The following is a 15,323-nucleotide window of genomic DNA, read 5'->3' as shown; positions in this document are numbered from 1 at the left end:
TTACATGATGATTAGAATAGTTATTATAATACTGGTACTGCAAAAACATGTATTTAGATATGTTCGTTAAGATAAACGTTTTACTTGATGCTGAAAAAGTGTTCGCTTTACGTACAACAATGTCTCATGCATTGTTTTTTTTGTTCATTATCCATCAATTTATTTATCCCGAAAAAATGCATATAAAATATTATAGTCTACTTTGTATTCAAGTACAACATGGCAATGAATTAGAAATAATTTCTATTGAATTTCTTAACTGATCAGAATATCTCAAGGACGAGATACTGGGTTGACCTATAACAATATTTTTATAAATACTCAGCGATGTTGAAATAGCTTACTTTCAAACTGGATGTGCAGTTTATAAAAGCGAGAACTATAAAACCTGTTCAGCTACTTTACAGAATAACTTATCTCATCACTCATTGGCCTGCAGACGGTGTAGTGACGTGAGGCAGCGTAGCAGCATTGAAATTGTAGCGATAAAAATTATATATATATATATATATTTTTAATTTGTGCAATAGTTATTTGGAACAGAAGACACAAGTTTGTGCTACCAAAATATTTCTTCACATCAGTATAATCAAGAATCACAAAAATTCAGTGACCATAATACAAGTCGTAAGTAAATAAATGAATAGTCACTTATTTGTTTATTTAGTATGAATACGGTCTTATGCTATAATGTTCTTCTGTACTCATTAACTAGCCGTACCCGTGCGCTCCGCAGCACCTGTTAGAAATAAATATAAAGTAATTACATAATTAAAATAGGACGTTTGATCCAGGGAACATTCGTTTTTGATAGAAGGATAAATCGTTTAATATGTTACTTAATTTAAATTGAATTTAAATAATTTCAATGCGGTCATTTTGGTCCAGAGAGCAATCATTTGGTGCAAAGACAATTCCTTTAACATGTTTCTTATTTGTTATTAAACCCAACCATAGTTTAATGAAGATTGACATATCATTTAGTTTTAATGTGTATACTTCATATTACTTGCTATATGTTTCCATTGAATTATGGTAATAACTTAATTTTAACCCTTGTTTTCTACGTCTTCAGTAAATGGCGCTTGGCCCACCATGGTTCTGAACCCTTCAAATAACTTAAATAGTGATACACCATAAACAGTGATATGTAATTATATTTCTTTCTTTCGAAAATGTAAGAATTCACGTTCTCCTATGTACCATTGCCATGGAATGAATAAATGTGTTTTTTCTTCCGACTCAAAAATTTTATATTTTGCACATAGGAGTTACTGCAGAAACAACAATGCTATAATCTGAAGCGGCGGTGAAAATGTCTTGTAATGTTATTTTAAAAGTCTTTATATCCTTAAATTTCACTCAGAAGTTATTGTAATAACATTACAGAATTATGTCCATCTAGAGAAACTACACTTTCCAAAGGTGAAATAATAATTAAACAATTAATTAGCTTTCGATATTACTTCATACAAACACAGAAACTTTCTCTGTGGGCTATGTTTAATAGCTTTCGATTGTTGTTGTCCAAGCCCCTTACAGACGAAGTCATTTGTTTTTATTTCAATACAGCGCCTTAGATGGCGTTGTTATTGTAATTTTGAAACTCATTTATCATTAAATATCTGTCCTATCAAAATTTTGTATAGAATAAAACTTAGCGGAAATCATTTTTAAAGAAACTTTTGTTATGCAACATTTTTCATGAAAATTAATAATAAGGGAGATATTTCGATTTATTTAATTGAGGCCCCCTTATAACCCCCCTTTTAAATAAAATATTTTGAATGCCGTATAGCCTAACTCTAAGTTACTACGAACTTAATTTATATTCCAATTTTCATACAAATCGGTTCAGCCATTATTGCGTGAAAAGATAACAAACATCCAGACAGACATACAAACAAACATTTCAAAAAAGCGATTTTCGGTTTCAGGATGGTTAATTATACATGTTAACACCAATTATTTTTGGAAAATCGAAAATTACCAGAAAAATTTCGGCTACAGATTTATTATTAGTATAGATTCAGTGACAAAAAAATAAATGAAGGATTAAAACACAAATATTTTGCTGTTAATATTGCATTATGTCAGATATATTTATAAAAACGTGTTGTGAAAAAACAATCTACCTGTCATGTTTTAATTCCCATTTATTTATATATTTATTTATTTACTTATATATTTACTTACTCATTTATTTATTTAGATATTTAGTTACTTGGTTACTTATTTACTTATTTACTTATTTAGTTACTTATTTACTTATTTACTTGCTTACTTATTTACTTACTTACTTATTTACTTATTTATTTAATTATTTTATTTATTTATTTATTTATTATGAATATGGTGTTATACTATGTCTTTTTATACTCATTTTAACAATTCAGTGACAGAAAAAAAATAAATGAAGGATTAAAACACAAATATTTTGCTGTCAATATTAAATTTTGTGAAATATATTTATAAAAGCTTGTTGTGAAAAGACCATGTTTTAATGCCCAGTTCAATAAATGAATGGACGAACATTTATTTATATATTTACTTATTTATTGAATTGAGCATTAAACCATAACACATAGATTGTCTTTTCACAATACCTATTTATAAATATATCTCACAAAATATAATATTGACAGCAAAAGATTTGTGTTTTAATCCTTCATTTACTTTCTTTTTGTCACTGAATTAATAAAATTAGTATATAAAAATATTGTAGAATAGCCCCATGTTCCTTGTACTCTTAAAAATTAGTGCATTTCTAGACATTTGAAATAGGTCATGTTGAAATGGTCGTACTGGTACAACATATATTCCATTACTATGTTATTAATACTTGGAGCGTTATTCGTGAACAATACTTCATTTAAAATATTATTTATTTACAGAAATGAAATGAAATGTTTTATTTAACGACGCTCACAACTGCGTTGCCGGTGTGCCGGAATTTTGTCCCTCAGGAGTTGTTTTCTTTTACATGCCAGTAAATACATCGACACGAGCCTGTCGCATTTAAGCACACTTTAATATCATCGACCTGGGCCGGGATCGAACCCGAAATCTCGGCCACAGAAGGCCAGCGCTATCCGACTGCGCCACCCAGAGCGACTACTGACATAAACGTAAATTTGTAAACAGATGTTGTGTACAAACTAACTTGCTTTGAGAATATGAACGGAGTTTATACGTATCTTCAATCCGCAGTGACTATTGTCAACATATGTATCAATATTTCTAATTACCTTTTCTTTTCTGCAGCAGTAACAAATAATGCACAATGTGGGATGTATGCAAAATGCACGTCTGTCCTTGCAATACTAGAAACTTCAGTAGTAGTTGCTAGTTGGTGGAAAAGTAAGACAGTGAATCTGTGATAGGGAAGCGCTGTGAAGATTGAGTGTTGAGTATTGTAACACTTTTTTGTACAATATCTGCGTCTCGAGTCTCGTAAACGAAAGGCTACTGCAAATTTCATGCAAAATGCTCCAGTTTCCTTACCATGGGCATAAAAGTAAAGTGCAATGGTTTGTGTAGAAAATAGCGTATGCATGAACTACAGGATTTATGTATGAGTACATACATACATAGGATATCATTAGGGGGCGGATGTTGATGACCTAAAAGTCTACCAAATATGACCTTTAAAATGCCCTTAAACTAATGGAAAAATGACATGAAATTAAAATGAAATAACATTTAAATATTATTCATCTTACTCGCACCACAACTTCTTAAAAATTAGTTACCTTTTTCAATGACTGCCAAGCAAATCTCGGAGAGAGGAAGCAACTTGCTGGAATTTGGCTAAGATAAAGAAAAAGAACATGCAACAAAATGAAGGTTTTAAGGGAAACCTATAGATTTTAATGAGGGTTTACAATGTGTTTCAATCAGGGGTGGTCCATGTCAGTGTCTTCATTCTCCGTCTCCTTTCGCGCTTCACTTTTGTTACCAGATCTTCCAGATGAAGGAATGTGAATGACAAAACAAATTTTGGGCGCAGCGTGCATTCTTGCAATCTTTGTGTTAAAAATACTATAGTGTCTACTACAGTAGACATCCCTTCCGAACCATGTTGAGGACACAACGTCATGTCCAGGACATGGTGAAAGTTTCCCCCCTTCGAAACGTAAATTCTAAAGACACCCTCGTGCCGACAAAAGAACAGTAGCAGTCAAAGTCCTCACTTAAACTGTTGTCAAGCATTTTATATTACTTCCATTGTGTGAAATGAAGCCTTCAGTGGTATGAGGGATGGACTTTAGAATGTATTCCAAACTATAAAACTCAAACTTCAATGTTATTCTCTTATTCAGTAGGTAATTACTGCTGACCTATTTGGTTAGAAAATGATTTAACAGATCTATCGGTGAAGAAGAAGAAAATAAAATGCATTCCAAATAATCTAAAAGTTCTTCAAAGTAATAAAAACGACCAAAAATACCGAAAAAATATAAAAATGTCAAAAAACTAAAAAAAAAAAAAAAAAAAAAAGCAAAAATGCAATATAAGAAATTACTTTTTACGTTGATATTAACATACAAAGGATTTCTATATTAATAGGCATCGTCCTAATATAAAAAATAAGAATATTACTTTTCATCAACATCCGCCCTCTAGTTATCATTCAGTGCAATGAGATTCTAAGGTGCTGAGACAAAATGTGTAATATTTAAGGAAATGCTAGTATACAGAATTATAGTAGGGACTTAATTTTAGTATAATATGATATTTCAAGAAGGGTCGAAGTGTTAATTTTCATTTGAATCTTTCCAGATGATCAGGTGGTGACAGCCATTTCTGGAGACAACCTTCAGAAAGCTGCATACACTTTATTCAATGCAAAATAGCTAAAGAGTACAAGATGAAAACTGCCAGAAATAAAACAAAGGCAAAAGCACTTATAGGATACATTAAAAAAATTGTGATTGGTATTCGAACAATTGAATAGAACAGTAGCTTTCATTATTTAGATTGTAAAATTGCATATGAGAAACATCCAGTCATGGCAGAAAAACTAATAACATGCCAACTAATTTGATATACAATCAATCGATGCCTTAAAAACAAGACAACAAAGAAAATCAAAATTAAGTGCTATTAGGTCATGGTACTACCTGCGAAATACGGACTCTAAAAGGTGCAGAAATTAAGATAATTGAAGCAACGGAAATAAGGTGTGTAAGATAAGTGACAGCTGTCTATTAGATAACAGACGCAGTGAAGAAATAAGAATACACCTTTATATTAGAACCATAGTCTAGTATATACAGTCACGAAGCTCAGTACGTAGGAAATATGCATTTACAGACAGTTGCTAACCACTAGGATCGCTACTATCGCCTCATTACAGACAATGCGAAATAGTACCGGCACAGTCTATTGTTCCTAGTACCCTCAACAACTAAAGCTTCGCGACTGTATATACTAAACTGTGCTAGAACTGTAAAGATCAGGATATCCAAACACAAAATTAACATTGGTTTCAGTATGTGGGGAGAACAGAGTTTGGAAAAGTTTCTAAGTATGATCCTAGAGGAAGAAGAGGTTTGGGAAGACTGAGATTACGGTGGAGACAACAGGTCTAATGGGGACGGAACGGACAAGTTCAAGTCGTAAATGTCAACGATGATGACGATAATGATATTGATAATAAATAAATGTCATCAACAAGCTTCTAAAAGCGACAATGTGTTGTCCAAAAATGGCACATTTTTCGAGATGGCAGAATATAAAAATATAGGCAAAAGAGTAAGCAAATAACTATCTTAATTAAAGATATAAATGTTCGAATAATATCAGGGAAGGCGTTTCTACACAGTGTCCCTGAAGTACACGACAACAACTTAATGTCAACAACAAACGCATAGGAGTGGCGAGGCATCGAGTGGAAGGAAATGTAAAAACATTTCTAAGTATAGTAGGTGTACAACCAATAAGTATCAGTTCCATAATGGCAGTGTAGTAGTGTGACTGGTAGTGTGCTGGATCCACTGAGTATGATGTTCACTAATTTTTCGACAAAACCCGCCGTCAAGAATTGTGGAATTGCGAGGAAAAATCATATAGTTTCTTCACCACTTGCAACAATCTACATTTGCAAACATGTTTCGATATCTACGCGAACGTTATGAGTATTGCTTGGAACATAATAGAAATCATTTTGAACATGTTTCTTTATAGATAACGTTAGAGAAAAGTGAGCCATCTTTATGTTTTCATGTTTATTATGTATAGAATATACATTGTACATTGTATACATTTTAATTTCAATAAACGTTGTCAGTACTATTTGTTTTGGCGAATACTGTATTACATTTTATATTTAACACATTCATTTGAATCGATGATTGCAAAAAAACATGAGTCAACATTTTTACGAAATTGAGTTAAAGTCATAATCTTACTCGTAGAAGATCGCCGCGCTCTCATGGTTAACATGTCGGCATCATACAATAACGTGCGGTGTGCTTTTAAAACATAATTTTACCGACCGATTGTTGCTCTGTAGGTTTCACTCTAAGCGTCACGTTGTCACGTCTACTTCCTCGATAAGAATAAGCACTAGTTTGTTATATTGTTAAATGGCTATTATTATTATTATTATTATTATTATTATTATTATTATTATTATTATTATTATTATATTTTTTTCATATACGAGTACGTTGACATTCTTAACTCTTAATAATAACTCTTTAATAATAATTTTTAATCACATACCTTAATTTTCGCCTTCAGCACAAGACATTGCAACCTCGGTTTTAGTCCACGTGGATTAGACAAGTAGGTGTCATTTAATAATGGAAGCAGCTTATTGGTTGCAATATTGAAATTGAGGCGAGTGATTGGAGCGGCGACATAAGTAATTGAAAACAATAACACAATTAAATTTTAAAGACCTGCCGAATGTTATGCACGAGGCCGATCAAAGACCTGCCGAATGTTAACCATGAGAGCGCGTCGATAATACACATATGGTGTAAAAGGCGCATGAGTCTGACTAGTCTTTGCTAGAATATCAAGCCCTAATATAGGTGAGTGAGAGCAAAAAGCACGCGAGTCAATGACTCATGCTGTTTTTGCAACCAACGAGTATTGTGAACTTGCAGTGATTTAATAGCAAACGATTTTTCAGCCATCACGTTGCTAGTACTGCATTCATTTGACGTCATTCGACTCAAGGTCAGACAGTTGTAAAGGCGTCTGTCATTTCAGTATTCTGTGTTCAATAGGACAGTATAAAATGTCAAGTAGTTTTGATTCTGAATGTGTTCCAGAGTACTCAGAGAAGAAAAGAAATAGGAGCAGCGAAACATACAAGAGAAATGTAATTCGTAATGCAAAAGTTAAAGGACAGGAGCATGTAAACTGGACAGGATAACATGTTTCATCTAGAAGCACAGGATCTGAATGTAATAGTATAATGAACTGCTTCTCCAAGGTCACTAGTGAGGATAAGGAACGTAATAATGATCGTTTAAATGCCTTTCATAATAAAGACAATAAAGAAGATATTTTCTTGCAGAGTTTGATTGCGAAAAAATATATAGTTAAGCGTACTGCAGACCAAGAAAAGAAGATCCTAAGAGTAGGCCATTTAATTTTAATTATTTTATACTGACTAAGTGTCAACTAAACTACGAGTGTGTAAGTTAGCATTCACGTCTCTGCATGGCATCAAGGAGAGCAGGACTCGCCGTCTGTGCCAGCTGTTCATTGAAGGAAAATCTCCACACGATAGAAGAGGTCGCCATCAGAAATCAAATGTTATTCCTGGGAGTGTATGTGAGAAGATACACAGTCACATTGCATCATTTCCAAAAAAACACACGAATTATGGCGGCAGGCAGATATTGCATCTTGACGCAACAATGGACGAGAAAAAAAAGCATTCCATGTTTCTAGAAAGAAATACGGGTGTAAATGTCAATGTGAGGAACTCTCTGTGAAAATAAAACCACGAGCCTTAATGATGATGCAAAACGCTCCGCAGGAGCTCAGCTTAGAAGACTCTCTAAAAATTTTATGCTAAACATAACAGAAGTTTTAAATATTTGCACTATAGCGATAACTTTCGATTTCAGGCAAAATATGCTTTATCCGCATTTGCCAGTAGAAGATGTCTTCTAATTGAGGCAATTATGAGTTTACTGTTTTGGAATTCATAATCCGAAGACTGATGATTTTAAATTCTTCATACACCATGAAGGCGAAGCCAAGAAGGGTGCAAATGAGGTATGTTCAATGATTCTGAAATACATAGAAACATGTGTCCCTGAAACAGTACGAGTTCTGAATTCTTTTTTCAGACGGTTGCCAACGGCAGAACAAGAATCATACTGTCATCAGATTCTTCCTCTCCCTAACTCATACTGAAAGATTTGATGAAATAATCACCAAAGATGAAATATAAAGTTCCAATATCCTTATGATTTCTTGAGAATATTCATCGTTGCAAAGTTAGAATGGCTACTACTTTCCACAACGTGGACATTCATTCATGCCTAATGACAGAGAACAGAGATTTCGGTGTCATCAAGAAGAAGCTGAAGAAGCATTTTAGGATCTACGTTCCTGGGGAATACAAAACAATCATTGAAGGAACATGCACAAAATTTTCAGTTGAAGATCTGGCAGCTGAAGATATGACTTCAAAGCCTGGTGGCCAGCTCATTATAAGCGGAGATATCTTTTCAATGAATCATATGGAAAAGAAGTTCCAAGACATTCGATGATTTCATTTGCACCATATGAGTTTATCATCTTTAAATATGAAGCAGAGAACAAGGGCACTGTTGTGGTACAAAGCTATATTGATGGCATATCTTCACATACTTTAAAGTTGAATAAGTCCAACACCATTTTTGCTATGCCTATCGAGAAATCAAATCCGTTAGGAAAGGTACCCATCAAGAAGTCCAAACTTCAAGATATTGGAAAACTTGTCTCATACATCCCTCATGAGCTCCAGCCATGGTATTACGACCTAAAACAATGACCGTCGGAAGACTGTGAAGAAGAGGGCGATGAAATATTCTGAGAAGGAACTGCTCAAATTTGAGCACAGATTTCTGATAATAAGGACTAGAAAAACCACAGATTTCTTAATGTCTGAAATTTGTATTCATTATGTTGATAATATCATTGCATTAACAAATTACATTAAGTATGTAAATTTAGTTTTGCTATGTTAAATAATTTAGTATGCTATGCATTAAAAAGGCAATGTTTAGTTAAAAACAAATATTCAGTTCAGTTGATTAGTACAAAAACCACGAATCACAAACTTATTAATTCAAATTCCTCTCTACATTAGTGAAATATATTAACTACAATGCACTCCTCTAATAAGAATGGTTATTTGTAATTACATAGAGTGAGCAGGTTATCTTCGAAGCAGCAAATAACTTCATTCCTTCTCCTGTAAATTTAAGAATTGGTAACTCATGTGCTTTTTGCAATCATAGATTCATTTCTCATTATCGTTTATATTAAGAGATTTTAAATTTATTCCATAATATGGATTGGAATGCTTCTGTATGTTGTTACTGTTACAACTTTTTCCGACTCAAATTCCATGACAAATAAATATGTTGTATATAATATGGAATTTCTTTTGTTTTCTGAAGCACCTGTATCATAGTAAGCTAGTAATGACAGTTATCAGATAGAAAATTTTAACTTTATTTTTCATCCGTTTCGTATTCATTTTGCACACATATATATCATAACAGGAAATTTGTAGACTAGTATCTATGTAATAACTACACTTATTGTTGTGTTCCTTTTCTTTCGAATAAGTAGAGATAATGATACAGTATTTCTAACATTAATTTATAAGCTGTAGGACTGTTCTATGAAAACAAGTTGATTCCTTCAACATATCCCATACATACGCACCGGGTGGTGTAAGGTCAGGAGAATGCAATGGATACGAAAAATCTGTTCCACAGGAAATTATGCGTTTACCAATATGTTCCAGGAGAAAATTGAGTGGGTTTCTGGTAGTGTGGCAATGTGATATTTTGTATAAGCAGACAATATACAATATGAACAATTAAATTCTCAACACAAGCAATATTTGCGCAACTGTTCGAAATCGGGTCCAAATTGATGAGTTCAGTTAAAAAAGGGTAGCCTATATCAAGTGCGAATCAATTTTTGTGAAACATTACGAATAATGTACTTACCGTAATAAGACAACACAAATTACAATAACATGATAATGAAAAAACACTGCAGTCATATGTATTCATATTTAATATAAGACTTTACAAATTAAGAGAAATGTAGAATTTTAGAACACGAATAACAATGGCAGATTTCAGTCTCGAGCTAAATCAAACATTGTGAAATGCATCACATGTGAATCTAAACCGTGTATTATATCATATTGAAAGTTATTTTTTAATTAGACTCATACTTATACACGGCTGCCAGACAATAACTATTTTCAACAACAGGCTAAACGATTTCTTACGGACGCAGTCAAATTGAAGTTATAATTATAATAGTGATTGAGTTTAATAATAATTCCATTATAGTTAGTTATCACTATTATTATTATTATTATTATTATTACTATTGCATAATTATTTTATTGGTGTGTTGGGAAGATAAAGGGAATTGCTATTGTAAAGGTGGGTCAGTCAAACGGAAAGATTTCAAGGCGCAGAAAAAGAATGAAAAGTTACTATTATATTAATTTAATGAGTAGAAATGACAAGTTACATGAATAACCATTAGGTATTCAACAAGAAAAAAATTATTTCTTAAAAATTACGTCAGCCAAGTGACCTCCATTGAAACGCACACATTCTTCGAGTTTGGCCACGAACTGTTGAATTTCTCAGCATATTGACAGGTATAGCAGCGACCTCTTCTCGTATACGTTGTTTCAGGGCTGGAATTGTTCTGGGTGAATTGCCACCAAACTTTGTTTCGAGGTGTCCCCATAGAAAGAAATCACATACCGTTAAATCAGGTGACCTAGGCGACCAAGCCATATCCTTTCCGAGAAATGACGCGGCCCAGAAACGAAGCATTCACAGCATCCACCGAAATTCTTGCGGTGTGACGTGTTGCTCCGTCGTGTTGAAACACTGTTTTTTCATTCACTGGAAAATGGATGAGTTGTGGTGAAAAAAATCTGTATCATTTCAACATATCGCACTGAATTAACAATCACTGCATTTCCGGTTTCATTCTCAAAACAGAATGGGCCGATTATTCCAGTTGATGAAACTGCGCACCAACCAGTTACCTTTTGGACATTGAAAGGTTTCTCATAATCACTGAAATCAATTAATTGCAGTTTGCAGTAACGATGAACACCATTTAGCAAAAATGGTAAAGACAAACAACTTCGTTACTAGGGAACGCGGAGATAGAGACGTCACCGCCTAAGGAGTCATAAATTGTAAAGAAAGTAGGTAGAGAAGAGACGGTTATATTCGTTCTCACCTTCTCCATATGAACAATATACTTATATCAAATCTTTCCGTTTGACTGGCCCACCTTGTATTATATTATTTGAGGCCGAATGGTCTTCACTCTGCCAATTAAAATGAACCATTATTATTATTATTATTATTATTATTATTATTATTATTATCATCCTATTATTATTATGCTCTATTAATTACTTCTTTAATATCAGAACTTACATGAATTACTTACAAACATATCTAAATTCTGCTTTCAGATTTGGAAGTGTACAATGAATAAAATGATCAAACTAACAACGAGACTCATCTTTCTTATGTTCTTCGCCAAAACATCATTACCACATAATCATATGGGAGGACTTGCTGAAGGGCTGTTCAAATTCGTGCAGGAGGGAACCATGTACTTAGCAGAAGAACCACCTGACCAGATAAATATTCACTCTGAATACGACTTCATCATCGTGGGAGCAGGAGCAGCAGGTAGTGTGATAGCCAACCGACTCACTCAGATTCCGGAATGGAGAGTTCTCCTCATCGAAGCTGGAGAAAGAGAAAACTATGCACTGGATATTCCAATTCTCGCACTGTATTTGCAATTCACCGATGTGAACTGGAAATACAAATCCGTTCCTAACAATAACGTCTGTCTCAGCATGGAAAACAAACAGTGTCCTTTTGCACGAGGGAAAGTTATGGGAGGAAGTACATCAATAAACTTAATGATTTCCAGTAGAGGACATCGGCGAAACTACGACGAATGGGAGGAAATGGGTAATACAGGATGGGGTTACAAAGACGTACTCCCATATTTTCGGCAAATAGAAGACATGACGATTGCAGAATTTGCAATCGACGAGAAATACCATTCCACAGGTGGTGAAGTAACCATTTCATATGTACCCCACAGGACTGCATTAGCAGATACCTTTATACAAGGGGGTAAAGAAATGGGCTACAGATTCATTGATTACAACGGCGAAACACAAATCGGATTCAGTTATCTTCAAACATTTACCAGAAATGGTACTCGGTTAAGTGCATCCAGAGCTTTCCTTCATCCTATAAAATATAGAACAAATTTTCATGTAAAGAAGAAAAGTTTTGTAACTAAAATAATGATTAATCCACGTACCAAAACAGCGTATGGCGTAGAATTCGTTTGTGATAGTAAAAGATATATTGTACGTGCAAAGAAAGAAGTAATATTGTCGGCCGGTGCAGTTAATTCTCCTCAACTTCTCATGTTATCAGGAATCGGTCCAAAGAAGCATCTGAATGAATTGAATATTCCAGTAATACAGGACTTGAAAGTTGGGTATAATTTTATGGATCATCCGACTATGATACCTGCAACTTTTCTAATAAACCAGTCTGTTTCCCTAACAATAGAAGATTTGCTAAATGACAAAAATACATTACATAAGTTCACACATTTCCATAGCGGACCATTTTCAATACCAGCTGCATGCGAAGGAATCGCCTTTTTTGACAGCAAAAACTTGACGAATCCAGATGGAGATCCTAATATGGAACTGGCTTTGTTCAGTAGTGCAATTGGCGCGGATATCGTACTTTACAAAATGGTTGGATTGTCTGATGAATTTTATAAAAGTGTTTTCAAATCAATTAAGGATGCACATTCGTTCTCAATAGCCCCAATACTAGTTCGACCGAAGAGTAGGGGAAGGATTACGCTAAAATCTTCAAATCCGTATAAGAAACCATTAATTTACTACGATTTCTTTGAAAATCCTCAGGACTTGGAAGATATGGTATTTTTAATAAAGAAAGCTTTGGAGCTCAGTAAGACCCCTGCATTTCAAAAATTCGGTACAAAGTTCCACGATATACCTGTTCCTGGCTGTGAACACCATAAATTTGGCTCTGATGACTATTGGAAATGTGCAGCAAGACATGTATGCACCTGCGCTTGGCATATTTGTGGAACTTGTAAAATGGGACCTTTTTGGGATCCTGATGCTGTGGTTGATCCGAGGTTACGTGTTTATGGAGTGAACGGCTTAAGAGTAGTAGATGCATCAATAATGCCAGTTGTGCCCGCTGCACATACCGCTCTTCCAACTATGATGATAGCAGCAAAAGCAGCTGATTTTGTGAAGCACGATTGGGGAAAATAAGCATTAAATTGTTAATACCTTTTAGTCGTCATTCTATAGCTATAATTTTGATGTATAATTATAACTGTGTTATGAGAAACAGTGATTGACATGGAATGTTATAAAAATAACTATCCTCCGATTATGTAAATTCATTCCTACATCTACAATTATGCAGGACCTAGATCTGATTTAACTCACGGAACTAATTTGCAATTCCCATACCTTTGTCTTTATATACGCTATATTTGTTTGCTTTTATGTGCTGTTCTAAGAAGTATAGTTGTGCAAATGTTATCTTAAGAAGGAGGGATCGCGCTTTTAGTATCGAGATGGCATATTATGTTATCGCCCTCATACAAATTTTATACACTGTGTCCCCAAGAATCACTACACAAAGAAATATAAATATCTCGTCACTCAGTGAATTTAGAAATATGACTCTAGTGCGCATGTGCGGGGTATGACAAGACATAGAGTTAAAATGGCAGCAGAAAGTGAAATGTTGTTATTGGTTAGCCGAATTGAAGTTCCCAATTGTAGTGCAAAGACGATTTAGGCAGGAATATGGTGAAAATGCTCCAGAGCGTCATACCATTGTGTAATGGTATAATCAGCTGTTGAAAACAGGCTCTATGTTAAGGAAGAAGGGAAGCGTAAAAAAAAGCAGTGTCCGCAGCTTAAAGTTGAAGATGTTAGGCAAGAATTTCAGCGCAGCCCAAGGAAATCAATTCGACGGGCCAGTTCAGAGCTGGGTATTCCGAAGTCGACTGTTCACAACATTGTCCATAAAAGATTGCGACTTAGAGCAAAAGCTGCAGCGAAATGATAAACCCAGACGGACTGAGTTTGCTAATGCAGTGTCATCCCGCATTGACGATGACAATGGATTCCTCAACCACGTTGCATTCTCAGACGAAGCAACCTTTCACACGTGTGGTAAAGTGCACCACCATAACTGTAGAATATGGGGAGAAGAAAACCTACGTGTCGTAATGGAATATGAACGTGATAGCCACAAAGTTAACGTGTGGTGTGCTTTGACTTGTGATACTGTGATCGGACCTTTCTTCTTTGCTGAAAGCACAGTGACAGGGACAACATATCTAGATATGCTGGAGAACTATGTAGTATTAGAATCTAAGTCCGGTTATTCTCTCACTATTAGTTTAGGAGACATTCAGGTTTCTTTGTGGTAGTGACTCTACGGGACACACTGTATTCTAAAGTTATTTCTGAACTTCAATTTGCAAATTAATTTCTGACTTTATGAACAACAACATATTTGTATCTTGTGTCATGTATCGATACTAACTCCTTGTGTTGTACTAGTATTTTCTAAACTTTTCTGTATATATTTCAATTAGACTGAGACTATAATTAAGACGTTGTAATAGGCCTATTATTAAGATTTTTTATATGTTCCATATTCTAGCTGTGAAGCTATGTACAAACACCATTCAATGTAAATAAATACATTATAATACATCAATTTTCATCGTATAATGATGGCAAAGGTGATGACTAAGGCTGTACGAAAGTACTCTAAATTCAGTTAGTAAAAATATTCCTATAGTTATTAAGCAATAATTAGTTTACCAGTAATTTAAATTACTGATCACAATCTCTGGACTCTAAGTTCGCCTTAAACAATCAGCTCCGAAGTAATAAGCCTGTCCTTCAAGGGGTATGCAGAGTCACCGAGCAGTACTGACTGGGAAGGAGTCTCGAAACTTGTTCCATTCTTCGA

General features: G+C 34.3%; 1 protein-coding gene across 1 annotated transcript; it reads left to right on the top strand.

Moving 5' to 3' along the window:
* The first annotated feature begins 418 nt into the window (after positions 1 to 418).
* On the top strand, positions 419 to 15,065 carry LOC138693267 (glucose dehydrogenase [FAD, quinone]-like). The gene is made up of 2 exons (XM_069817114.1): positions 419 to 627; positions 11,714 to 15,065. Exon 2 carries the CDS (start codon positions 11,729 to 11,731, stop codon positions 13,592 to 13,594), a length of 1,866 nt encoding a protein of 621 aa, XP_069673215.1. The 5' UTR covers positions 419 to 627; positions 11,714 to 11,728; the 3' UTR covers positions 13,595 to 15,065.
* Positions 15,066 to 15,323: the final 258 nt, after the last annotated feature.

Source organism: Periplaneta americana, chromosome 17 (assembly GCF_040183065.1).
Source record: "Periplaneta americana isolate PAMFEO1 chromosome 17, P.americana_PAMFEO1_priV1, whole genome shotgun sequence".
Classification (NCBI taxonomy): Eukaryota; Metazoa; Arthropoda; class Insecta; order Blattodea; family Blattidae; genus Periplaneta; species Periplaneta americana.
The sequence above is the reverse complement of the archived record's forward strand: the minus strand, read 5'-3'. Positions and strand labels throughout refer to the sequence as shown.

Coding starts and splice junctions, on each gene's coding strand:
- LOC138693267 (XM_069817114.1), top strand. CDS start 11,729: ATGAATAAAATGATCAAACTAACAACGAGACTCATCTTTCTTATGTTC.